This window comes from Phytophthora infestans, genomic scaffold (genome assembly GCF_000142945.1).
Source record: "Phytophthora infestans T30-4 supercont1.39 genomic scaffold, whole genome shotgun sequence".
NCBI lineage: Eukaryota > Oomycota > Peronosporomycetes > Peronosporales > Peronosporaceae > Phytophthora > Phytophthora infestans.
The window spans coordinates 808143-832749 of NW_003303720.1; the positions used below are offsets into that span (position 1 = coordinate 808143).

Genomic DNA, 24607 nt, shown 5'->3' on the forward strand with positions numbered 1-24607 from the left:
CCCCACAGACTGGTGACACTACTGTACTGTGCCGTCGAACTACTCGTCCAGTTCACTTTTCGGCTATAGGTATACCCGTGGTCAATCATCACATGATTGCAAAAGCTGGCTCTCTATGAGGTGGTCGCTGGTGGGCACTGGATGGGCTCAGATTGGCACAGATTGTCATCTGGTGGTTTAAATCTCCAGATGGTCGCTCCAACACGTGCCTATTTGTATGAGAAATGAGCCAATTAAGAGCATCTGTACCGGACAAAAAGTGATTAGTCGAAGTGAATAGCGTAGAACACGCTTTATTTTACATAAAAGAGTAACATCCCGTGTACTACACCAGCTTCGAATACCAATGTAGTGATAGTGATAGGCAGGTCCCTACTGATAAACCTAGAAAATCTGCTAAGAGTCACTATCCCCGTCCATTTTCAGCTCCAAAATGCACTTCTACCATCCCCGTGCATCTACAGTAGCCAGTCTACAATGGTCTCTGCGTCGAAGACGTTAACGCATTAGTCCACTAAGGCGACAGCGCGGACGGTGCAGACGACGAAAAGCCAGCTTAGCACGCGACTATAAGCTAAGAATTATAGACAGCAATACGCACCACACCATACAGAGATGCGAATAAAGCCACGCCTGGCCTTATAAACTCGACCATCGGCTCTGTAGTGCTCCAGCACTACGCTTGGTAGATTCTGGTGATAAGATATAGCAGTATACCGCGTGAGCCTGCTGCCACATATTGGAGCTGTCTTGGTCGGTGCCTATCGATCCGTCTTCGGAGATACTAGTGAGCGCAGTGCATAGCCAAACGTCTTCCTCTTCGGTCCAACCCGTTGCATTCGGCATGATGTCTTAATCTAGAGCACCACTGCACCACCACACCACAGCAAAATTCATTAGCTCTTTGTACTATGTGCCATGTAGCAAGAATAGCTTGATATACTCGCTGCAAACGGCCAAGGACATCCCGTACGAGGTGACAGGGGCTTGTATAGTGTCTGGAGATGGGATGTACGTGCGAACCGATGTGCGACGGCTGTACCTGGCGCGGGTGCTTCTTTTAAAGCGAAACGACGGCTTCAGCCGTTTCCGTATGAAAAATGGCTATTCCCTACGGGACGTCTTTTCGACTCGGCTAGTGAATACAGAGGGGGTATTCACTTTGGCGTGCTCGTAGGACATAGTCGTGTTACTTTACGTCTACTTTTAAACCCCTATCACTACACCGATAGTGCTCACAAAATGACACTAGCAAAAGGGCTGTGTATTTTCCTTCCTTTTCACTACCGGTAAAGATGCTCCAAGACAATACTAAAATCAAAAGAAAAGTGTAAGTGAAAAAAGGGCAAATGTACAGATGTAGGGATGATACACCATCATCAGTTACAAGAAAACGACAGTATCACCCACCAACGACCGGGCGCTCAACCTCTCATTCTAGAAAACGCGCCAGAATGGTTACACCGGCCGGGAAGACCCCACGTAGCAAACTGACCGAATCCTAGAAGAATCTGTGGGTCGACGCACTTTGGTGTGAGCGCTGCACTCGTCGCGCGAAGCACAGCGACAAAGAGGAGGCTAAAGTTTCTAGTGAAGCGGCTGAGACGACGCAGGCTACAGCCAAGAAGGCGGCAGGTAAGAGGCCGCGCCAAAAAGAAGAAGAAGCAGTCGACCTCTTGCCTACCGCAGTTTCCGCAACTCGCGCCAACTCTGCATGTACCTGTATCTTCGCGAGCTACGTTAGTCAATGAAGTGTAATATGTTGTTTTGAATAAAGTGTCCACTGTCGCAAAAAGCCGTTGACGCCTCCCCACACAAGCTCCAGCCTGCCTGCAAGTGTTTCTACTTCTCGTAGAGCGAACAACCCACAGAAAACGGTCTTGGAACATTCGAAGAAGCGTCGCCGCGGTGTATTGCAAAATGACAGTGGAGATAAACGTGGGGATGTGATTGATGACGAATGTAAGTATGAACCTATATAAAGCCATCCTCCCACGGCATTGCCGTGCTAACCAATTGCGTGTGTTGTGGATGGAGCTGCAAATCTGATGGACGGCGGTGCTAAAGATTGCACAGACCTCAGCTCCGATCATGAGAACCCGTTTTATGGTTTTAGAACCGGAGGATGAGGAGGCCTTGGACAGCGACGACGCGTGGGGAGAGGGCTGGGATGTCAGGGCACTCACTGACGAAGAATCTAATGAAGAGAGAAGGGGGTTGTCAGGCTCAGTATGCTCACCGATGGCTCGGCAGCCGAAGTCTATCTCAAAGATGCGTACGCACGGATGGAAATATAATAGGTTGACCAGGTCCATTATTAATTTTATGGGACACAATGATCCTCCAATATAAGGTCATCATCTCTTACTCGTGTTGTTTTATAGTTTGTAGATCCAGAAAAAATTGGCCCTAATCCCACATACGCCGATTTGTATGACGGGTCCAAGTGACAGTGTGATGAGTGTTGCTGATGATCCACTGGAACTACTGTTCTACTACATGCCGCCTAAACGGTGGACCCAGATTGCTTCTGAAAGCAATCGATATCAACCACATACAACCCCGTGACGGGCGAAGGCGATTCGATCGCAGCAACGGCGTAACGGCGACACGGTAGAAAATTTACACGATATACACAGTCGATTGGTGAATTTACATGACGTTGAATTATGGGAGGTGATGCGTGTGGTGGGGCTTCAAACGGCACGGATGCTGACGCCAATACACAAGGGCACAGTGGCACATTGGTCTACAAAACACGTGGGGCACTTCCAACTAGCAGATTCAACTTGTACATGGCCAAGAACAGATTTTTCACATTATGGGGTATTCACAGCTCTCCAATAACAAGTCTCCCCAAGCCAGCACTGATTGCCCCTGAAAAATAATCCAGTTGTCGACGTTGTGCAGCGCACATTCGCACGTGGGTACCGCGCGCCTCCAGTGAATAGCTTTGATGAAGCTACTCTCCCTTCCCGATTGCGGTACTATCCAACTAGGCAGTTCAACAAGGCCAAGCCCCACAAGTGGTGAACGAAGGTGTTTATGGCGACATGTGCGAATACCGCGTACTGCTTGAGGTACGTCATAAAAGTCGGCCTTTGGCCGGCTGCAGCTTCTCCACTCCACTGTTGAAGCCGGCGGACAAGTATGTCAGTGAGTAATGTTTTGCTACAATATTGTCCTCATTTCTTCTCTAATGCCATATAATGTCTGCTGCAGTGCGCCACGTTCAAGGAGAAATGCAAGCTGCCCCTGCACCGGAGTTGGTCCGCGATTACCATCACTGGATGGGTGGCGTCGACACCCAGACCAACTTCGGATGCAGCGATATAGTGCTCGGCTATGTTGCAAGTTCCGTAAATACAGCAGGGCGCTATTCTTCGGCCTGCTGGGCATGGCTTTGGTAAACGGCTTTATTGTGTTTCACCACCAAAGGAAAATAAAGAACAAGAGCCAAACATTTCTCGCTCTTCGAGACACTTATGGAGAAGCTCCTGGCGATTGACTCACCCGAGACGTACGACGCAATTGAGATAGGTGTTATGTTGACTCAGGCAACATAGCTCAATGCTACAAGTTATTATAGTCAACATAACATCATCTTATGTTGCAAATTATTTTACAAAACGAAACGCGTGCCAAAGACCGAACAAAAGCTTTTCCGGTGCGCGCGGAGAGCGAGGATGAGTCTGTGTCACCTACGCAAGCAGTAGACGAGTGCAAACATCGACTCGAAGAATACCCGGACACCGTGGACAACGAGCAGGGCCACAAGCGCCGACATCGATCCTGCAAAGTGTGCGCGATCTACAAGTCCCAACCGCAGAAGTACACAGTGATTCTGTCCTGAATGTTCAACTGGAAACCGACGGTACGTACCCGTGCGGGTCGATATCGCTAGTGCATGTACTAGTAATAGTGATATTCCAAAGAAATACCTGTGCATTGTAGCTCGGTACGATCGGTCTAAGAAGTGTTTTAGCTTTTTACACAATGATTGGAGCAATGACAATAACATCCTTAAGAATCTGGCGCACAAAATGCGCGACCGCCCCCCCCCCCACCCCCGCCTCACATCCAGGCAAAACGCGTATCGCCGATCTCCTTCTGATGGACGCGGCGGAGAAGAATACGGTGTCGTGCAAATTGCGCAAGTGTAGACAGAAGGCTCTTTTGAAGCCAGATGAATGGAGAAATTATTTGACGCGTCATATTCGCTGCCCCATTATTGCTCAAAACCGTTGAAATTTACGTTGCTGCACGTGTGCAACAAGTAAAATCGAACCAGTTAGATATAAAGTGCAGTGCCTACGTTGACCTTCTCATCATGAACTATTGGTAGGCCCTCGTTTCCGCAAACATAAGACAAGTTATGTTGGAGCTGTTATTTTTCTGCCTAGCAGTAGTAATTTCGAGTTTCTTGAACTATCCACTGAGCATGGCTGTGCAAAAACTTCTCTTATTCCAATTTCTTATATATTCTTATGTTCCACCTCCAACATAAAAGTAAAAAGACCCCCGTTTCGGAAACAAGGGGGTTAATGGTATTTATTACCTGAGTGAGCGTTAGCTCACGTGTTCCCGGCCTCAGAGGGAACGGTTTTTCTACTTAGAAGACTAGATGTATTAAGACTAATGTAAATATTTATATATAAGCTTAGCTGGGGTTCTAATACTACTAGAGGTCACCTATCCTAAAGTGGAGCTATGTAGCTATGCACGGATTAGCCTCGAGAGATCCTGGTTTCGCGTACCAAGTATTCAGCCACAAGAGTGACGGGTCACTCTTTATGTAACCTGGGGTACATCGGATTGTTCCCCGTTACATCCTCCCCCACTTAACCGAGAATCACCTGATTCTACAATCAGCTATGAGAAAATTAAAATCCCCAAATGCGAATTCTCACACTGAGCAGCCACGAGACTGTCGCACATCCACAGTGACGTGTGCTCTCAAGGTGCTAGAATGCACTTTTATTATTAAAATATGTAGCCAATAGAAAAGATTCAAATATCTAACTTCTTACGATAGCTTTATAAGTGACAAACATTTTGCAAAGAAGTGTGAATGGTGAGGAGGATTGCACATGCTTTAAAAGTCCTCCTCACTTTGACGTCGACGGCCTATTAACTTAGTACCTAACATCTCAGATACGTACCGAGACTGATGCCTATGGCGAGGAGGGTTATAAGAGACAGAAACCATTGGAAAATCGAAAAAGAAAAATTGGTTGGGTCACAAAATTTGGAAATTAGGGAATAGGTACGGGCAATGGGACGTCACAAATTTTGGGTGTCGCAAAACTTAGGAGCCACTAATTTTGGATCAGCGGATGTGTGAAACGTTGCAAAACGGAAAATCACATGATATCTCCGAAAGGTCGCAGCTTGATTTAGGATAAAGCAAACCATAAGTGATCAAACAGGATAGGAAAGAGTGTGTTCACTGTTAAGAAACCTCAAAATCCACAGGTAGCCCAAAAATACGAAAGTTTTTTCTGCTGGATTAGTCGCAACTGAATTTAGGATAAGGCGAGCCAAATGCGACCACAAAAAGGATAAGGGGTGTGTAATTGAAGTTTTAGTGGGAGCGTTAGTTAATTGATCGAATATGTAGACAGTAGAAAAGGCTCAAACATCTTGCTTCTTAAGTAAATCTAATAAGTGACAAACACTTTGCTGAGGAGTGTTAATGACGAGGTGGAAACGAGGTTTGCACCCGCTTTAAAAGTCCCATCACTTTGAACTGACGGCCTATTAGCTTAGTGCTTAACACAAAGCACACTGGAATTTGCATTTCCATACTCACAACTGTGTTGGTCGCAAACTTGACACTCAGAACTGCCTTATCTCCTGCGATAGCGCGTGCACAGTGCTTTGGCACAGGTGCAATAACATCCGAACGTGTGACATTCACCCACAGCTCGCACCGGAGGTGATGCCAGTCCTCGCGCCCGGTCCGGGAAACACCAGCTTATCAACGAAGGGAGCTGTAAGCTCACCTCGGGGCATGCTTTCGACCCGTCAAGGGCCCATCCTATGCGTACGGGCTTGAAGACGTTGTGTACATGCCGAATGTCATGGTCAACCAGATTATTATGGGCTACTTGCAGTCCACTGGGAGCTGTAAGTTGACGTATGCGTTTGACCTTGAATGATGAAGCCTGACACAAGTCAAAAGTCTGAGGTGCGTGACATCTCCCGGCTACGAAGTAAAAAAGGTAACCAGTGTGATGGTCATGTCTCGCTTTGCAGTGTTGATGGGAGATCTACAATACGATGTTAAGACGGCATTCATGTATGGAGATCCCGAGGAGCTGATTTTTATGGAGCAACCACCGGGGTTTCAAGCTGATGGTCCAAGTGTAGTGTGTGAGATCTTGAAGAGCCTCTATGGATTGATGCAGGCACTCAACATTTGGAACTGATCTTTACATGCTAAGTTGGTCACGATGGACTTTGAGCGTACAGACTTCGACTATGGGCTGTACGTATTCAATAGGAATGGCGAAGTCAAACTGCTGCTGACTATCTACGTGAATGACCTTCTGCTAATGATCTTGAAACCTGTGCGCCAAGATTGCAGCTGCAGTGCAAAAAACTTTCGAGTTGGCGACTATGGGTACTGTGAAGTACCTACTTGGTGTCGAGATTCTGATCGACAGAACAAGTCGACAGATTGTGTACTGCCAGAAGCAGTACGTAGATGCGCTTTCACACGACGGACCGTAGCAGATGTGCAGCACCTGAGGCTACGACACATTCGACGGCTGTGGTCCTTGCGACTTGCCGAACCTGAGCTCATAGGAGCACTACAGTATCTCGTGAGCGCTTCGAGGCCTGACATTGCTCACGCCACCAGACATCTTGGTATGTTCCTAGCACGACGACCATACACACTACGCGCAAGCCAAACGGGTAACACGGTATGTAAAGACTACATGTAACTATGGCTTAGCGATGAGACATGTCAGAAGGAACTACTGCGAACGTGCGCTGCTACTCAGACGCCGATTATGCGAATGGTCCGGCGGACAGACGGAGCATGAGCGGCTATGCGAGCACGCTTGACAGCAACGAAATATTTTATGCGTCGAGAAAGCAAGAAACCAACGCGCTGGGCACGCGTGAGACAGGATACATAGTTATGACGGTACTCGCCAAGGACGTGTTGTGACTGGCTGGACGCTATGAGGAGCTGGCATGGAAGCATCCTAAGCATTGCTACTGGGTGACAATTAGGAAGCGATCTCGTTGTCGACCAAGTCAGGCAATTACGTTAAGATCAAGAACGTTGACAACAGGTATCACATGTGCGGCGTAACGTTGACCTCAAGCTGCTCACGAAGCAGCTCATTGGGACCGAGAACGTAGATGCGGACATCATCATGACTAAGATACCTGCGGTGGTTAAGCTCTCTCGCTTTTGCGAAGCGATGAGGATGTTGCCAGGAGTTTATTCGAGCAATGAAGCGACTACTATGGAGCCTGCGGCTTCTACTGCAGAGAATGCGTCCCCCACAGCGAATGCTACTACTGCAGCCAGAACAGACGAAAACGACCACAGTACACCGCACCACACGTTTCTATTCTATACATAAAACGAAAAAGTCATATTTCACCTAAGTCAGTGTCGTCGTGAGCAGCACGACGGCGCGGTCATTCTAGACCAGCGGTCACCAATCGCATATATGTCCGCACAGCACACACCAGACAAGCACGCAGCCGCAGGCTGTACCTGGTCACTGACGCCTGACCAGTGGTCAGGCGTAGAAAAGATTTCAGGATGAGATACCAGGGTCAGGTACTGGGCGCTGGTAGACCACTTCATGCGTACCGCTGGGGTTGCATTTCCCACTCCCACTTGATGTCGGCAAACTAGTACCTTCGCTGACGCGATCACCCACAATACGTCAACAGGTTGAAGTCGCAGTCCAGCAGCTACAGAAAAACAGTACACTGCACAGCTTTCACCGTCCGCCGTAGCCACCATAGTGGTAGTCGTTGTTCTTCGGGAGCGTACATAGTGTCGTGGTGCAGCCACGCGAGACATGTACAACCTTCTCGGCTTTTCAGCACACATGAATACACTATCATTGTCGTTCTAGTCCTCACACCCGTCTTCGTTCGTTGAATGATCAATGTCACTTGTGGCGCGGCATGTTCTCTCTAGCCCCACACCAGTACTGCTGTATGCCGTGAACATTTCGCGGCCCTTACTGTGTTGACGTCCCTTTATTGATTGCTACAAGTGTTGCTTAAGCCTTGGCACCTACTTTATGAAGCGACACTTGGAGACCACGCGTCACCTAAAAATACACTTTACAAAGTGGTACACGAAAACTAATTGCTGCTCTACAGAGCAAGCCTAATTATAAATGAATTGGAGCAGATAAAGCAGGGTATACAAAATTTAGCGCAACGCTTATTCAGGGTGACTTTTGCAATCAACAAAATATTAGTAAGCAACATGCCGGGTACAGTACATGTACGTGTCTGGTACGTAAGCAACCTGTCTGGTACGTAAGCAGCCTGTCCTGGAGCACGTTATCCTCTAGGTCCAGATTTGCTTGCACTCGCTTGAACATCGGACAAACACCTTCGCCTTGGCCTGCGCTTGGCGAAATACGGACTCGGTTTGTCGAGCTACCTGCACTATGCATTGCACTAATACATGTCCACACAAACTTTCGGCCGTTGATTAGCTGATGCTTGCTGCGTCCCGTCAGCAGCCTGCTGAGAAACTGTGTGCAGGCAAACATGGCCTGCACGGTGAGTATACTGCCCTCTCTGGGCACCTTTTTAACTCTTTGCTGTATGCAATGGTCATTTTTCACTAGTCTGTTCATTCTCCAACTTGCTTCTTCCACCTCAACTCCCATCTCGTCAGCGTCTTCTCCGCCATGAAGCTTTTCCACCCGCTCATCGCGACATTCGCTCTGCTGTCATCCAGTACTCTGGCCAAAACACCCGAGGAAACAAAGTCTATCGACGACCTCTTACGCTGAGGCTGTCGCCGAAGGTGGTAAGCTCGTCCTGTACCACGGTGGTGACACCCCGACCCAGCAGGAATACCTGCACGAAGTTTTTCAGCAACGTTTTTCCGAAATCAACTTCACTCTCATCGTCGACTATAGCAAATACCACGACGTGCATATCGACGATCAGCTCGAGACCGACACTCTTGTACCTGACGTCGTAGCGCTGCAAACGCTGCAGGATTTCACTCGCTGGGCAGATGAAGGGAAACTCCTCCGGTACAAACCGAAGGGATTCTCCAGCATTCATCCGTCACTGAGGGACAATGATGGCGCCTGGATGGCGTACACCATCTACTCGTTCTACACTAGCTACAACTCAAGCAGTCTTGATGGACTTGCCGCGCCAGCATCGATGGAAAGCCTGACGGACCCGCAATAGGTCGAAAAAATTGCCTCTTCGTACCCCAACGACGATGATGCGGTGCTGTACCTGTACACGCGCTACGTTGAGCTGTACGGATGGGACTGGGTGGCCAAGTTGGCTAACCAGAGCGTCGCTTTCCACCGTGGCTCGAACGTTGCTGCCGAATTGGTGGCTGCTGGGGAGAAGGCCGTCGGTATGGGTACCGATATCGGTGGCAATAATCCGGTTGGCAACAAACAACACGGAGTACATTGCGTGGGGTCAACGTGCCGCTATCTTGGCCAAGGCCAGACATCCTGCTGCAGCCAAGCTGTTCATGAACTGGGCTCTGTCGGAGGAGGTGCAGTCCAACACAGTGGCGCCGAGTGTGCGCACGGATATCAACACGGACAAGCCTTGGGACGTTCCCGAGGCTAACATGGCTGGATTCCCGCTGTTCATGGAGGACCGTGAAACGGTGGAGGAGTGGAAACAAACATTCACTCTGTACATTGGTGAAGGCAGGGCGTCGGTTTGTATCCGGGCCTGTAAGATTTTGAGTAGTTTTGTCGATTGTCAAGCAGTTCATTCTTTTAATTGAAAAATTGACCCTGCAACTTGAAATTTCTCTTGAGGTGTCTGCAAAACTTCACTACATTTTACTCCTTCTTGCCGTAGAACAGACCCCACTTCTGGTCGCCCTCCCCGCAACGAACGATCTTGGCCTCCCAACCATCGACGATGTACTTAAAGTCCGACTCGCTCGTCTCCGCAACAAACTGCTCCTTTTGTGCTAGTGTGCGAGTCAGCTCATCTTTCAAGACCCCCACGAACTGCTCCGTACGGTCTTCAGCCTGGACAGATGTGAACCCCACAGACTCCAGCACTCTACCGTACTGAGACGGGGACAACAAATAATATCCACGACCTGCAACATACGCTTTGAAGCGGTCCGAAGGCTCCTGCTCGCCTTGGCAGTAGTCCGAGATGAGGACACGACCTCCAGGCTTCAGCCAACGGAAGAACTTGGCAAACAATGCTTCCTTGTCCTCAATGTGCAGAATGGTGTCACGAGAGTACACGACGTCGAAGGAAGCGTCGGCAAACTCCTTCTTAGTGGCGTCGCAGATCTCAAATTCCACGTCGACACTTGGGTCCTTCATGGACGTTTCAAGAGCGCGGTGAACCATATTGGTGGAGAGATCGATACCCACAACGGAGACGCCGAACTGGCGGGCCATGTAGAAGTCACCTCCGCCGATCCCACAGCCCACATCTAGCACCCTCTCACCCGGTTGGAGGTTGAGTTTCTCAACGAACTCAGTGGTAGTAGTCTGTCCACCAGTGCTCACATATCCCTCTCCAAAGATCTTCTCGTAACGAGTGATACTCTGGTTGGAGTATTGTTGCTCATCGAGGAACTTCTGGAAAGTGGCAATGGCTTCGTTACTGTCGTTGGACCCCTGTTTGATGGCCTTTGTGTAGCCGAAGAAAACTTGTCCGTTGTTCTTCTTGATGTTGCGGTACACAGCGATGCTGCCAGACGACTCGAGGTTGAAGTAACCCAGGTCTCCATTCTCCCCCTTTGACACAACAGAGCCAAAGGCCCCCACGTAGAACGAAGGATGACGGTAGTACGTCGGGTTCGTGTTGCGTTTCACGTCTCCTGACTGTCTGAAGCAAGACTCGCGGAAGAAGAGTTTGCCACCGGGACGCAGCCACTTGACGGCTTTCTTGGCGAAGTTTTTCACCTCTTCGTCCCCCAGATACATGAATATCCAGTTCGAAAAGATAACGTCGAAGGAGTTGGGCTCAGCCTCAAGGTTGACGACGTCCTGGCAGAGGAACGTGACGTTGTCCAGATGGCCGTTCGTGGCGACGTTGGCCTTATGGAAGTCTTCGATGAACTCCACGGCCGTGAGGCTCTTGGCGCTCTTGCCGATGATGAACGTGAAGCGCCCAATACCAGCGGCCAGTTCCAGCACGTCCTTGTTCTCCATGGAGGGGGCGCGCTCCAGGATCTCGGGCATCTCGAGTTGGTGAAGGACCTTGGCGTTCGAGTCGAGCATCATGGTCTCGATGTCCGTGTTGGAGCTGTGCTCCGTCCAGTAGGACTTCATCTCCTGGCGAGTGGTCTCGATGCTCTCGATTGTCATATTTCTTGGCGCTTTTTGTCTCAGAGCTCTTGGTTGCTAAGAGGCAAATTGGGGAATGAGGAAAAATGCAAGAGGGTCATTCTGATTGCCCATCACACTGGCGTTTGCGTGTTTAAGGGTTGTCAGTTGGGGAAGTTCAATCACATTCACTTCACCCCCTTTTACAAATATCAGGATATTAAGTGTTTCTACCCTTACTTCCCGAATACTAACCCTCCTAATTTAACAACTGCGTGTTTGCTTCCCGCGATTTTAGTCAAGCAGCTCCGCTGCTGTGTTGAGGCACGCTGCGAAGATCCGAGATTCGCTTGCAGAGGCTGGACATGCAAGCGTCTAGGCTCACGTGTGTTGGATAATCGGGATACACCCCTTGTGTTTCGTGGAAATCGACAGCGAGAGCGCAGCGTCATTATCTACATTGACGCCTGAAGTCCCTTTCTTCACGCTTTACATGCGTGGCCTCGCTGGATTGGCTCAAAGAGTTTGTCAGCTTGCTTGCTGCAATGCGTGACGTCATGAGCCCTTGCTACTTGTGTCAACGCAGCGTGTAGTTTACCTTATGAATGATTTCGCGGTGCTGTCCTGGGTCTTGGGCTCGCAGTGCGAACTTCGCACCATTCCACTGCACAGAGCCACAATAATAAGTGTTGGTTCAATACTGTTGGGACTACATGTAATGACGAACAACTTGTTTATTTTCTAAGCTAGCGGTAGCCACTGTATCGTCTTGGCAAACTTTCTACTCCTTCTTGCCGTAGAAGAGACCCCACTTCTGGTCGCCCTCCCCGCAACGAACGATCTTGGCCTCCCAACCATCGACGATGTACTTAAAGTCCGACTCGCTCGTCTCCGCAACAAACTGATCCTTTTGTGCCAGTGTGCGAGTCAGCTCATCTTTCAAGACCCCCACAAACTGCTCCGTACGGTCTTCAGCCTGGACAGATGTGAACCCCACAGACTCCAGCACTCTACCGTACTGAGACGGGGACAACAAATAATATCCACGACCTGCAACATACGCTTTGAAGCGGTCCGAAGGCTCCTGCTCGCCTTGGCAGTAGTCCGAGATGAGGACACGACCTCCAGGCTTCAGCCAACGGAAGAACTTGGCAAACAATGCTTCCTTGTCCTCAATGTGCAGAATGGTGTCACGAGAGTACACGACGTCGAAGGAAGCGTCGGCAAACTCCTTCTTAGTGGCGTCGCAGATCTCAAATTCCACGTCGACACTTGGGTCCTTCATGGACGTTTCAAGAGCGCGGTGAACCATATTGGTGGAGAGATCGATACCCACAACGGAGACGCCGAACTGGCGGGCCATGTAGAAGTCACCTCCGCCGATCCCACAGCCCACATCTAGCACCCTCTCACCCGGTTGGAGGTTGAGTTTCTCAACGAACTCAGTGGTAGTAGTCTGTCCACCAGTGCTCACATATCCCTCTCCAAAGATCTTCTCGTAACGAGTGATACTCTGGTTGGAGTATTGTTGCTCATCGAGGAACTTCTGGAAAGTGGCCACATCCTCCTCGGAAGATCCTTCTTTGATGGCTTTTGTGTAGCTGAAATATACCTGTCCGTTGTTCTTTTTGATCTTGCGGTAGACGGCGACACTACCCGACGACTCAAGGTTAAAGTACCCAAGATCCCGATTCTCTTCCTTTGACACCACAGAGCCAAAGGCGCCAATGTAGAATCCCGGATGACGGTAGTGGGTGGGATTTGGACTTCGCTCGAAGTCGCCGGATTGCTTGAAACACGACTCGCGGAAGAATAATTTGCCACCGGGACGTAGCCACTTGACTGCTTTCTTTGCGAACGCCTTGACCTCCTCATCCTCCATGTACATTAAAATCCAGTTGGAGAAGATCACATCGAAAGAGTTCGGCTCTGCCTCGAGATTGACGACGTCTTTGCACAAGAACTTGATGTTCCCCAGGTGGCCGTTGTTGTCCGCATTCACTTTGATGAAATCCTCGATAAACTCCACTGCCGTGACCGACTTGGCCTTTGTGGCAATGACGGACGTGTACCGACCGATACCAGCGGCAAGCTCCAGCACATCCTTGTTTTCCAAGCAAGGGGCTTTGTTTAGGATCTCGGGGAGCTCCAGCTCGGTCAGCGTCTTGGCGTGGGAGTCGAGCATCATGGTTTCCACTGTGGCGCTCGAGCTGTGGCCTTCCCAGTACGCCTTCATCAGCTCGCGTGCCACAGGCATGTTTTTGGCGTTTGACTTCTCCGTTGCGGTTGCTTGAGCTCTTGGGGTGAGATTTGAGAATGAGCTGCCCAACCCTTCTGCGGTTGCAACAGCTACGTAAGCATGCAACTAGCGACAGCGGCGGGTGCCACTTGAATCTGGAAGCGACGCATCTGGCTCCGTACCTTGAACACGTCTGATAACAAGGCGAAAGGATTAGTGTATACAAGCAATGTATACACAATCGCATCCCCGATCCTTGCCACAGCAGAGCAGCGTCGACAAAACAGCAAACGCAAGTCCTGCATGCAACATGCTCATGTTCTTGTTGCTGGACTCGTACAATACGCACACATGTCCTTGTTGCATGCCGGTGTTTTGTTGACGCAAGGCATGGATTGTCGCATCCCTTCGTCTACTATTTTTCGTCTACAGAAATTAACGACCAGCACTCTGATTTATTTTACTAAATCTAAGTCTATCTGCCCATCTCCGCAGAGATTCTCTGCCAGAGAAACTCTTGAGCCCGGTACATGTACGTGTAGTTCGAGCGCACTACAGACAACGACGGTGAAATCCGCCATACCATACAAATCCGCCACGAACACTTGAAGTTCAAAAATAAAAGATTTGAACAAGTTTTTATTTTAGCCAATGATAGAGTAAATTGAATCGACTGGTTCCTACGGGTAGCATATCACATATAGTTAGAATTTCTATCACTCTGGAAAGGGCGCCTCAGCGCTCCTATACAATTCTAACCAAGCGCGAAGCAATCGCGACTGCTGAGTCGTTAGGAAGCTGCCAAGCCGCATCAAAGAGACTAAATATCCCTCGCACGACTCTTCGCGACTGGCTAGACGATAAAGAGAACATCCAAGACTTTGCGGGTGCCCAAACCAGCAAAACCTTGAAGGGCCAGAGTGCAGCGCCGTTAATACACTTCTCTCACGATTTGGTAACCTTTATGATGGATGTGCGACGAGAAGAATGGGTAAACCGCCTTCTTATTAATTTACTTTTTACATTGTGACCTAAAACCGCTTGTTGCTTAGTATTTGTACAGATTTACTGATTCAATATTTCAAAGAGCAGCAAACGCGATGGCTTCAAACGTATCTTGCTGGTAAGGAAAGCGGTGAGAAGGGTCTAAGTGCGTTTATAAGACTATGTCAGCGGTTTGCAATATCTTTTGATTTTGCTGATTTTATATAATTGCTTTATTAAATAGTGTGATAATCGTGGAGCTACTAACACATCCGGTTGGTCATGTATACTCAGTGCAGGAGAGCAGTTTTATGGATGCCAAAGTGTGGGCGATATATGTACGAGAGCTGCTCAAGTTCGAGATCGAGGCACTATCAGTGCTTATACTCGATAACTTCGACGCACATGTTTTAAAAGAAGGACTTGATGTTGTTGTCGAGACAACGTCGGCCCTGGTTTGCCAGCTACCGCCCAACAGTACAGCGGCCTGCCAGCCACTAGACGTTGAGGTTTTCAACTTTGCTTTTTGCTAATTAATTCGTTTTATCTACCAATAAAAATGTGCGACGGATTTTCCTGTCGCAAAAACAAAAAAAGAACTACTATGGAGGATGGCTTTCAGAGGGTGGCGGATTTCACCGTCGTTGTCTGTATGAGCTTGTAGCTTACTCGAATTCGAGCGAGTATACAGCCGAGGCTCGACGTCCTCAGAACGCATAATACAGCTGCAACCGGCTAACACATACTAGTAAGTATTATTAGTATCAATTTTATTTAATCGATCAAGATATGTTCAAACGATCACTTAATACAGATCTTACTCGAACGAGCCATACGGGTGCTCACCCGTCTGCAGCGTGAACGTTGCGCACAGCGGGTTAGCCACCGCCGTCTTGTTGTACACGTCGCAGTCCGTCTCGGGCTTAATGGCAAGCACGTAGTCCGCGTCTTCCGCCACCTTCTTCAAGCCGCTGCCGATCTGCGGGTAGTACACGCTCCAGTCGTCCGCCGACAGTGTAAACTTAACCGTCGTCGACTCGCCAGCCTTCAGATCCACCTTGGTGAATTTCTTGAGCTGCTTCACCTCAGGCACTGAGATAGTACGGAACGGCTGAGTCAGGAACAGCATCACTGTCTCCTTGCCGGCCACGGTGCCGGCGCTCGTCACTACCACTGACACGTCCACCGATTCGGTAATAGACGTCACGTTCGAGCGGCTCAGCGTCATGTCCGAGTAGGTGAAATCTGTGTAACTGAGACCGTGACCGAACTCCCACTGCATCTCGCAATAGCCGGTCGCGCACTGCGTGCTTACGAGGTGGTTGTACGGCATCAAAATGTTGCCGGCGTCCTTCGGGTACGTGATGGGCATGCGTCCGCTCGGGTTCACGCGGCCGTAAATGATCTCGGCAATGGCCTGGCCACCGAGTTCGCACGGCAGCATGGCGTTGATCACAGCGTGCACGTTGTTTGGAAGCTCTCCCAGCAGACGCGGACGGCCACCGACCAGTACGACAATCACCTTCGTGCCGGTCGACGCCAGCTCCGACACGTACTCGATCTGACCGGCCGGCAGGGCCAAGTCATTAATGTCGCCGTACGTCTTCTCCGTGTACGAGTGTTCACCAATTACAGCGACGGTGTAGTCAGCCTGACTGGCATATTCCTTCGCCTGAGCCAAGTCGCTCTCGTTGTACACACCTGTGTAGTTTAGGCCGTTAAAGTACGTCAAAGTCTCGTTCGAAATGGCCTGGAATTCGTCCTTCACAGTAATACCGTTCGGGAACATGTCGTTACCCGAGTATCCTTGTTGACTGAGCGACCAACCACCGCACTGAAAGCCGACATTGTCGGCTGAGTGACCGGTCAGGAGCACCTTGGCCGTCTCCGGAATCGGTAGAACACTGTCGTTATTCTGCAACAACACGATGGACTCGCGAGCCGAGTTCAACGTGGCAGCCTTGTCCTCGTCATTGCCGACCTGGTCTACCAGATCGGCGCCGGGAACAGCGTTGTCATATAGACCGAGCTGCAGCTTAAGTTTGATCACGCGACGCGCAGACTCCTTGACACGGTTCAAGTATGACGGCTCGTTGGCGATAAGCGCCTTGGTGGCGTTGATGAAGCCGTAGTCGCTGCTGGCCAATGGACGTACGCTTGATAGATAGCGTGGCAGCCTCCTCGTTGGTACGAGCGAAGCGATGCCAAGTGTTGAGGTGCTCGATCTCAGCAAAGTCCGACACGGTCAGCCCTTCGAAGCCCAGATCTTCGCGTAACAATTTGTTCATGAGCTTGTGGTTGGCAATAGTGGGGATGCCGTTGACGGAGATGTAGTTCTCCATGGCCGACATGACACCGGCATCAACCGCAGCCTTGAATGGAGGCAGGAAGTAGTTGAGCAGATCGAGGTCGGACAGCGTAACGGGATCCTTGTCGTGACCCGTGGGGGTCTTGGAGTATCCGATCCAGTGCTTCATGCACGCAGCAGAACCATTGTTGGACTGAATACCCTTAATAAGGGCTTCCGAGATGGCCGACACCAATACCGGGTCCTCCCCAAAAGTTTCGTACACACGCGGCCACAGTGGATTCTGCGAGATTTCGAGCATAGGACCGAAGATCCACGGCGTACCGGCAGCAAGAGTGTCGCGACCAGAGATCCGTCCCATTTCATAAGCCAGGTCGGGGTTGAATGTGGCGGCACCGTTGATAGGCTGGCCGAAGAGGACGGCACCGGACGTGAAGCCGGCACCGTGAAGCGAGTCAATACCGAAGATGAAGGGGTGGCCGTCGTTCTCCTCCTTGACGATCTCTTGAGCGCGTGACAGCACATCACGCCATTCCTGGGCAGTCCAACCGTACTTGCCATTGTACGAGCCCGACTGCCACGGACCACTCAAATACGAGCCGATCTTGAGCTTAGCGTATGCACGAAACTTGTCCTCGTCGAAGGTCTTGTCCTTGTTGAAAAAGCGAGAGAACGCGACTTGCACCATTTGGCCAACAAGTTGGTCTTCGTCCATGCTCTCAATGATCACATCGGTCTGAGCGTCCCATTCGTCGGCGGAGACGAATGGCGTGCCGGTGAGGCTGACGGCGAGGCAGCACACAGCAGCAAACCACGACTTGAGCATTGTTGCGCTCCCTTTTCGTTGAGCTGGTGTTGCAGGTCGATAGGAAATTGGGGAATGACAATAGGAGTCGCAGCCTTTAGTTACCACCTTGTGCTTTCAAGGTCTTTCTCCAGCAACGCACCAGAAACTTCAACCACGCAAGCTAAACGCCCCGGCTAACTTCAGAGGCCACGGAAACGCAGCGCATCGCGAGCCGGATAGTCGCCATCGTAGCGTCAAGTTTCTTGGTGCAAACTTTTCAGTCGCGTCATTTTTAATCTCGTTAATTGAAGGCTCAATTAAAATGCGAAATATATATATTAGTAATTCGTGCACTGTATTAGCACTGCTATCCAAATATCATTTTATGGTGCTTGGTCGAAGTCTGGGGACCAAGCACCAGGCCACTGCTCGGAGCTATGGCCTGGTGCACTGCACTTACAGTCTGTAACTTGCAAGTTGCACGGGGCACTTTTGATCATTTTTCTGAACAAGTGGCGATTTTCCTGGAGGGAAAATCACCGATGGTTTGCAAGCAGCTGGTTGAACACCATTAGTACGGTTGGCTGGTTGAAGAGACTCAGCGCTCACGTATTGACTCAATACTATTGAGTATCCTCAGTGAGGATTCCTCACTGAGCCTCACGACGCGAGGACGGTCCCCATGTCAGACATGTTCCCCCAAGACATCATGGAACTGTGGTAGCTGGCAGTTGCAAGCTTCCTCGATAACGCGGCGTGGCAGTCACGCTCGTCGCAACGCGGTCAATCATCGCGGGTCGCGTGGAAAATAGATCAAGTGGAGTTCCGTTCTTGCCGTCAACTCATCAGCGGGCTAATGGTAACCAAACAGCATATGATATTTTTAATAGTAGTAGTAAAGCTAAATACCAACCGTAACTTAATTTTTCAAAAGCTAACATGATATTTTAAAATTAGCTCCGAAATCTGGAGCATACACTCCGCGCCACATTAGATCATGCACCCCTGTAGCTCACTCAAATTTTAGAGTTAGAGCGTGCTATTTAGATATGTTGTTCCTGTCATCACACAAAATAGGCTACACTTGCGTTTACACCAGGGCCCAATGCATACAATTGATTTTGGCACCGCGACACATTAATCATGCACACATAAGTATACTGAACACAAGTACTATGCTTCATAATGATTGTGTCAAGTTTACATGAACGTATCAACATGGGTGGGAGGTGGTGACCGCACCTCCGCCACTCTGGATCACTAATTAAACTTCGAAGCCAGCCAGACACCTCTCATTACTTTCTATTAGCACTTAGCTCCGTGCTGGCGGCTTTTTTACGAAGCAGACGATCATAGTTGAGGATTAATAGGGCCTACATCGAAGGTGTCGGTAAATTTGCATTATTGTATGGAATATGAGCGCAATAAGAACAGAGAGAGCCCGATAAATATATTTTATTGCCAGTTATTATTTATTGTTTATCTCAATAAGTTACTTACGAAAAATGCTTCAGCAAAATGTGTATTTACAAGGTTGGTGTACCACGACCCAGCATTTATTTTCCCCGACAACAACAACCAACAGTTTGTGGTTGGGTTTGAGCCCCTCGACTCCTCCGAAACGCATATTCTTGCTCATTCTGCAACTTCCCAGGAGCACCCCCAACGAAACCTACTCTCTTCTTTCACCATACCCAACTCTCTTATCGCCTCACCTTCTACTAAGTGCAAGTTTCACCGAAACAAGTGGCGTCCTTCTACTTCAAGCCCATGCTAGATGAGCAAGGAGACCCAACGGGTCTGCAGACCTGCAAGGCGTGCGGAAAGACGAGAAAGCATGTACCCAAAACTGGGTACACCAATTTGATGTCTCATGTGCGGGCTAACCACCCTCGTTTCGAGGTGGAGATGGAGGCAGCCAGTACCGCTGCCACCGAAACTCATATCCCGTGGGTTTGCCAGAAGGCGTCGGACCGGTACGCGTGGATCGACTGGATCGTCAAGGGCGACCTTCCGTTCGCATTTCTCGAAATGGAGACAACCAGAGGGTAACTCACATGACGATCTAGACGAAATATATTTTTTTTTTTTTTAGCTCTAATAGTTATGTTAGGTACACGAACTTGGCGAACGTGTGTGAGGAGACCATCACTTACGACATGGAGCTCGTCGCCAAGGCTGCGGAGAAAATCATCGGGGAAGAGCCGGAATGCTTCGGAGTTATTCTCGACGACTGCACGTTCGGGAGCGAGCACTACATGGCAGCGCACGGCTGCTACAAGCACAATGGTGTGTGCCGCTGTCCCCTTCTCTCCATGGCACCAGTGATCAATGGTCCGGACGACTCGCTTAACGCTGAGACCCATATGTCTGCGCTTGCAGCGTTTCTGCCATTTTTTTGGTAAGAGCCTCGCTAATGTGAAATTGTTAATCGCGATAGATGTGCAGTCGACAAGCGCCTTGCCAGACTTATGGAGATCCCGCTGGTTGGCTGTGCCAACCATTGGCTAAATTTGGCCGTTCGCAAATTCCTGGCTCCCTACGAGGAACTTGACGAGGTACAACTACTCATGAAATACCTGCGCACAATCAAACAAGCTGAAAAACTACGGTACGTATTTCGTTCTATTTTCTATATTTTTATTTAATGACAATAATCGAATACCTATCCTCTTTTGTGTATAGTCCACACAGACTGAAGACCTCTCTGAAGCCCAAGCTGCGCCAAGAAACACGATGGTGGTCTACAAAGTCGATGCTCGCGCGCTATTCTGAGCTGCGCGAGCTCCTCAGAGCTGACGACGAAGACACTGCTGACATATTGCCCACCCCAGCAGCACACCGTAAGCTGCGGGCGCTCAAGGACCAGCTATCGAACGTGGAGTCCGTATCTAAGAAGCTTCAGTGCGATGACCTCAACTTGCTGGATGCTCGCGACCTACTTGATGGTTTGCTAGAGATCCAGCTGTCCTTTGCCTGTTACCTGGGTCCGTCATTTGTTTACTTTTATTTGTTTATATACTTGTTTATTTTATTGATGTGGAACCAAACGCTGGTATTGTACACTCGCCTGACTTTGAAACGGGAGTGGTGAAAGTACTGTCAGGTCAGGTCAAGCTGCTGTCCCGTGGTGAGCGTGCGGCACTTTAGCCTCTGAAGAAGTCGTCTTGGCCTTCTGTCCCACCGGAGCCGTTCAAGATCGGCTTTACCGACAGGATTCTGAAGAGGCGCAAGACGCAAGGCACACCATGCGAGTACGAGCTGCTGCACGTCATCCCACCGACGTTCAACATTGTCGAGCGGCTGTTCAGCTCTGCTCGCATGGTGCTACGATATGAACGCAACAGGCTATCTCCGTTTACACTGAAGATGATACTTTTTCTAAGGGTCAACGATGCGTACTGGGATGTGACCACCGTGGATGCTTGTATTTTAGGCGGCTTCAACCAGGCTAGGTAGTCTATTTCACTAATAATCTACGTTTGCAATCCCCCCGCTCCAATTATTTATTTGCTGAGCTCGTAGGTTGCCGCGCGTTATATGGCCCTCGATGTCCTTTGAAATTGATATAAATTAATTTTTCGGGTACCCTGATTCCCAGGCCCGTGGGAGCCGCCATGGCTCGATATGGGCGACATGTTGGGTATTATATGCAAGCTAATTGGTACATAATCTAATTTTGATTCGCAGTGTCCGTTAGATTGTCACCATCAGCCACAATTGGCCCCGCTCGTCAGTCACCACCTCCCACCCCATATAATGTTGATACGTTCATGTAAACTAGATACAACCATTATGAAGCATAGTACTTGATTCAGTATACTTATGTGTGCATGATTAATATGTCGCGGTGCCAAAATAAGTTGTTTTGCATTGGGCCCTGGTGTAAACGCAAGTGTAGCCTATTTTGTGTGATAACAGGAACAACATATCTAATTAGCACGCTCAAACTAGAAAATTTGAGTGAACTACAGCCACCGACGTGGGTGCGTGATCTAATGTGGCGCGGAGTGTATAAGATACTACACCTTTGTGCGATCAACTTCGTAGTAATCTGCAATTAAACTCGAGAGTCGCAAAATTTTCTTTTCGTCAAATTTTTACAAATATTAATTTAGCAATTTCAATTCTGCATTCAAAGTCGGATATAACGCAATTAATGTCGTAAACATTACATTCCGTACACCATGTCATTACCGTCCGCAGCACGATTCACCAAGTCGCGACAATGCAGCTCCATGTTCGCCACCAACGCCGGCGTGATGAACTTCATGTTGCTCTCCGGAGCACGCTCCAGGATGCGCATTTGGCGCTCGGCAAGCGACAACACTTCTCCGCTGTGATCAGGCATTCGCGAGCGGTCACAAATCTCTTCGCGGTAAACCACGAGATAGTTTTTAATGTACGCCTTCAGCACACTGAGACATCCTTCAAAAGGATTGCGCATTGGGGAATAGGGTCCCAATCGCAACAGCTCCATGTCCGGGTGCTTCATGACGCGCTCCTCTGTCGAGCGGTGGGCAGGAGCGCTGTCCAGCACTATCACGATCTTCTTGTTCTGGAAGCAGATCTGGAACACGTCGGAGGCCTTAACGGCTTCGTAGATGTCCTCTACGAAGGCTGCGTCCTTGTCCATGCGTATGCTTCCGCGCTGAAGCTGGTAGGCTACCAACCCGATAGCTGACGACACCGCACATTTAATTTGCAGATTCGCTCCTCTTGAAGGAGGAAGTTTCACGACAGCTCGCTGTCCACGCTGTGCGCTTCTCGCTGTCGCTTCAGGTTCGTTATAAACAATACAGTTACCGTCACTTTGGTGCACCTTCAGTTTCTTTGCAAGCACGCGACGCTTCTCCTTATTCACGTCATTGTTGCATGTTGTCGGCTCGGTACGAACTTGCTTCACTGTGTAAAGCAAGTTCAGCAAATGTCGGCTGATTGTCGATGTGTGCACCTTCATATTGCAGTCAAGAAAGAGCATGGTACGCATTAGACTCAGCGTGTACGTGCAGTCGTCATCGAGATATCTCTCGAGGCATTCCTTGGCCTCTTGCGTCATCTTGACGTGCCACCACGAGGAAGGTCCGTAGCCTGTCCGCGTCGCACCAAATCAACGGCGGTGGTGGGTGGGATGTCGTTGCTAGCCGCCACGGCTAGCCACTCGCGACGACCAGCTCGATATGCGTCGATGACACGTTGTTTATCGAGGACCGTGTGTTTTGAAGTGCGAAGTTGCGATTGCATCTTCTAGTGCAGATGAGCGCGAATTGGGAAATCAGCTTCTGGCCAATTTTCTTCTTCTACAGAATACACTGACACACGCGCCAGCTCTGTTTTCGCGCGCGCTTAGCATCTCTATTTGGCGGGAGGTATCTGGGGCCTCTCGTTTTAGCGCCACGAAATTGATTGCGTTATTTCCGACTTTGAATGTAGAATTGAAGTTGCATATCAATATTTGTAAGACTTTGACAAAACGAAATTTGCTACTCTCGAGATTGATTGCAGATGACTACGAGGTTGGATGCACAAAGGTGTAGATGGTGTTATATGATACTTTCCCACTTAAGTACGCTCCTTGACACCTACCCTCTACTGAATGCTCACCAAAGAACTCTTTCAATCAGGTTCTAAGAGTTATGGCAGGCTTCAATCTGACGAGTATTTGCTCTGGTATTTCACTGTGACACAAAGCCGACCGAGATGGTAAACCGCAAAAGATTGCAGTAGTTTGAAGTCAGTAGAGCGAAATCAAGGTATTTGCTCTTGTTATCTGCCGATAGCCTCGTCCACATCGTGCGTCTTATAAACCTGCAAACTTCGATACAAGACAATGCGCTCAGCAGTGCCAAAACATATCGCCGCTACCGTCTTACCCCGCATATAAGGCATATGTGTTCTAAATAAAATACGGGATTCGCTCGACATCTAGCTTAAACCTCAATTTGACCACCTACTTAATTAGAACACATGTGGCTGAAACCTACTTAAAACACAAGGCTGTACCAACCAATGAATATTCTTTGAGAGCTCCCAACCAACCACTCTTTTGAACAAACTTGTCGGTGCTGCTGTACTTGGCTTTAGGTCTCTTATTTTATAATTTACACAGCCATGAGTGCTGAGCGACGTAGCTATAGGTACGTACTGCTGAAAAGGACAACAAGCTGGTGTCCAAATTCTCGTAAACGGTTGAAAATCCTCTGAAAACGCTGTGCTTGGTTTGCTCCGGATCATATTTCGCAGTGAAAGTAGGTGGATACATAATATAATACACGTGATTACATGTAATGCATTTGTGCAAACGATTCTAATAAAAAAACAATAGTAGAATTCATAATTTTAACAAGCAAGACCTCCGTAAACAACGCAGCCACAACAGAAAGAAAAGACCCGCTACCAATCACAACATCATGTGAGCTGCACGCAGGCGGGTTTGAGCCCTACCCGATCGCGTAGGAGGGTCAAACCTCAACGACCAAGCCAGATTCCAGGACCCACAAACTTGCTTCTTCAAAGTCAAACAATTTGTTCGTTGTACAACACATAGGCTTTCTAAACGAATATAACACACCAGCAGTGTTGTATTCATTTACAGCACATATGCCTTATATGCGGGGTAAGACGGTAGTAATATTTTGCAAGTCGATCTTTATCGACAAATGATTGGTGGATCCAAATCGATTACGCAATTTCTGTAAGCTAGAGGGCCTGGGAGGACAGTTGATTTTTTGTGCTCGCTTTGAAAAAAATGAAATATTACAAGGAAAATAAATATGTATGAATTAAAG

At 49.1% G+C, this 24607-nt stretch overlaps 4 protein-coding genes across 4 annotated transcripts; 1 reads left to right on the top strand and 3 right to left on the bottom strand.

The window, feature by feature from the left end:
- Nucleotides 1-8473: 8473 nt before the first annotated feature.
- Nucleotides 8474-9423, top strand: PITG_15902 (uncharacterized protein; the record flags this gene model as incomplete). Its single annotated transcript, XM_002898089.1, has 4 exons — nt 8474-8491; nt 8709-8775; nt 8844-9028; nt 9223-9423. The coding sequence occupies 4 exons, from the start codon at nt 8474-8476 to the stop codon at nt 9421-9423; spliced, it is 471 nt and encodes a 156-aa protein (XP_002898135.1).
- A 623-nt stretch (nt 9424-10046) lies between these two features.
- PITG_15903 (phosphoethanolamine N-methyltransferase) lies at nt 10047-11578 on the bottom strand (the record flags this gene model as incomplete). The annotated part of the gene is made up of 1 exon (XM_002898090.1): nt 10047-11578. One exon carries the CDS (start codon nt 11541-11543, stop codon nt 10047-10049), a length of 1497 nt encoding a protein of 498 aa, XP_002898136.1.
- A 704-nt stretch (nt 11579-12282) lies between these two features.
- PITG_15904 (phosphoethanolamine N-methyltransferase, putative) lies at nt 12283-13910 on the bottom strand (the record flags this gene model as incomplete). Its single annotated transcript, XM_002898091.1, has 2 exons — nt 12283-13822; nt 13855-13910. 2 exons carry the CDS (start codon nt 13908-13910, stop codon nt 12283-12285), a joined length of 1596 nt encoding a protein of 531 aa, XP_002898137.1.
- A 1631-nt stretch (nt 13911-15541) lies between these two features.
- On the bottom strand, nt 15542-17858 carry PITG_15905 (beta glucosidase, putative; the record flags this gene model as incomplete). Its single annotated transcript, XM_002898092.1, has 2 exons — nt 15542-16880; nt 16966-17858. The coding sequence occupies 2 exons, from the start codon at nt 17856-17858 to the stop codon at nt 15542-15544; spliced, it is 2232 nt and encodes a 743-aa protein (XP_002898138.1).
- Between the last annotated feature and the right edge of the window lie 6749 nt (nt 17859-24607).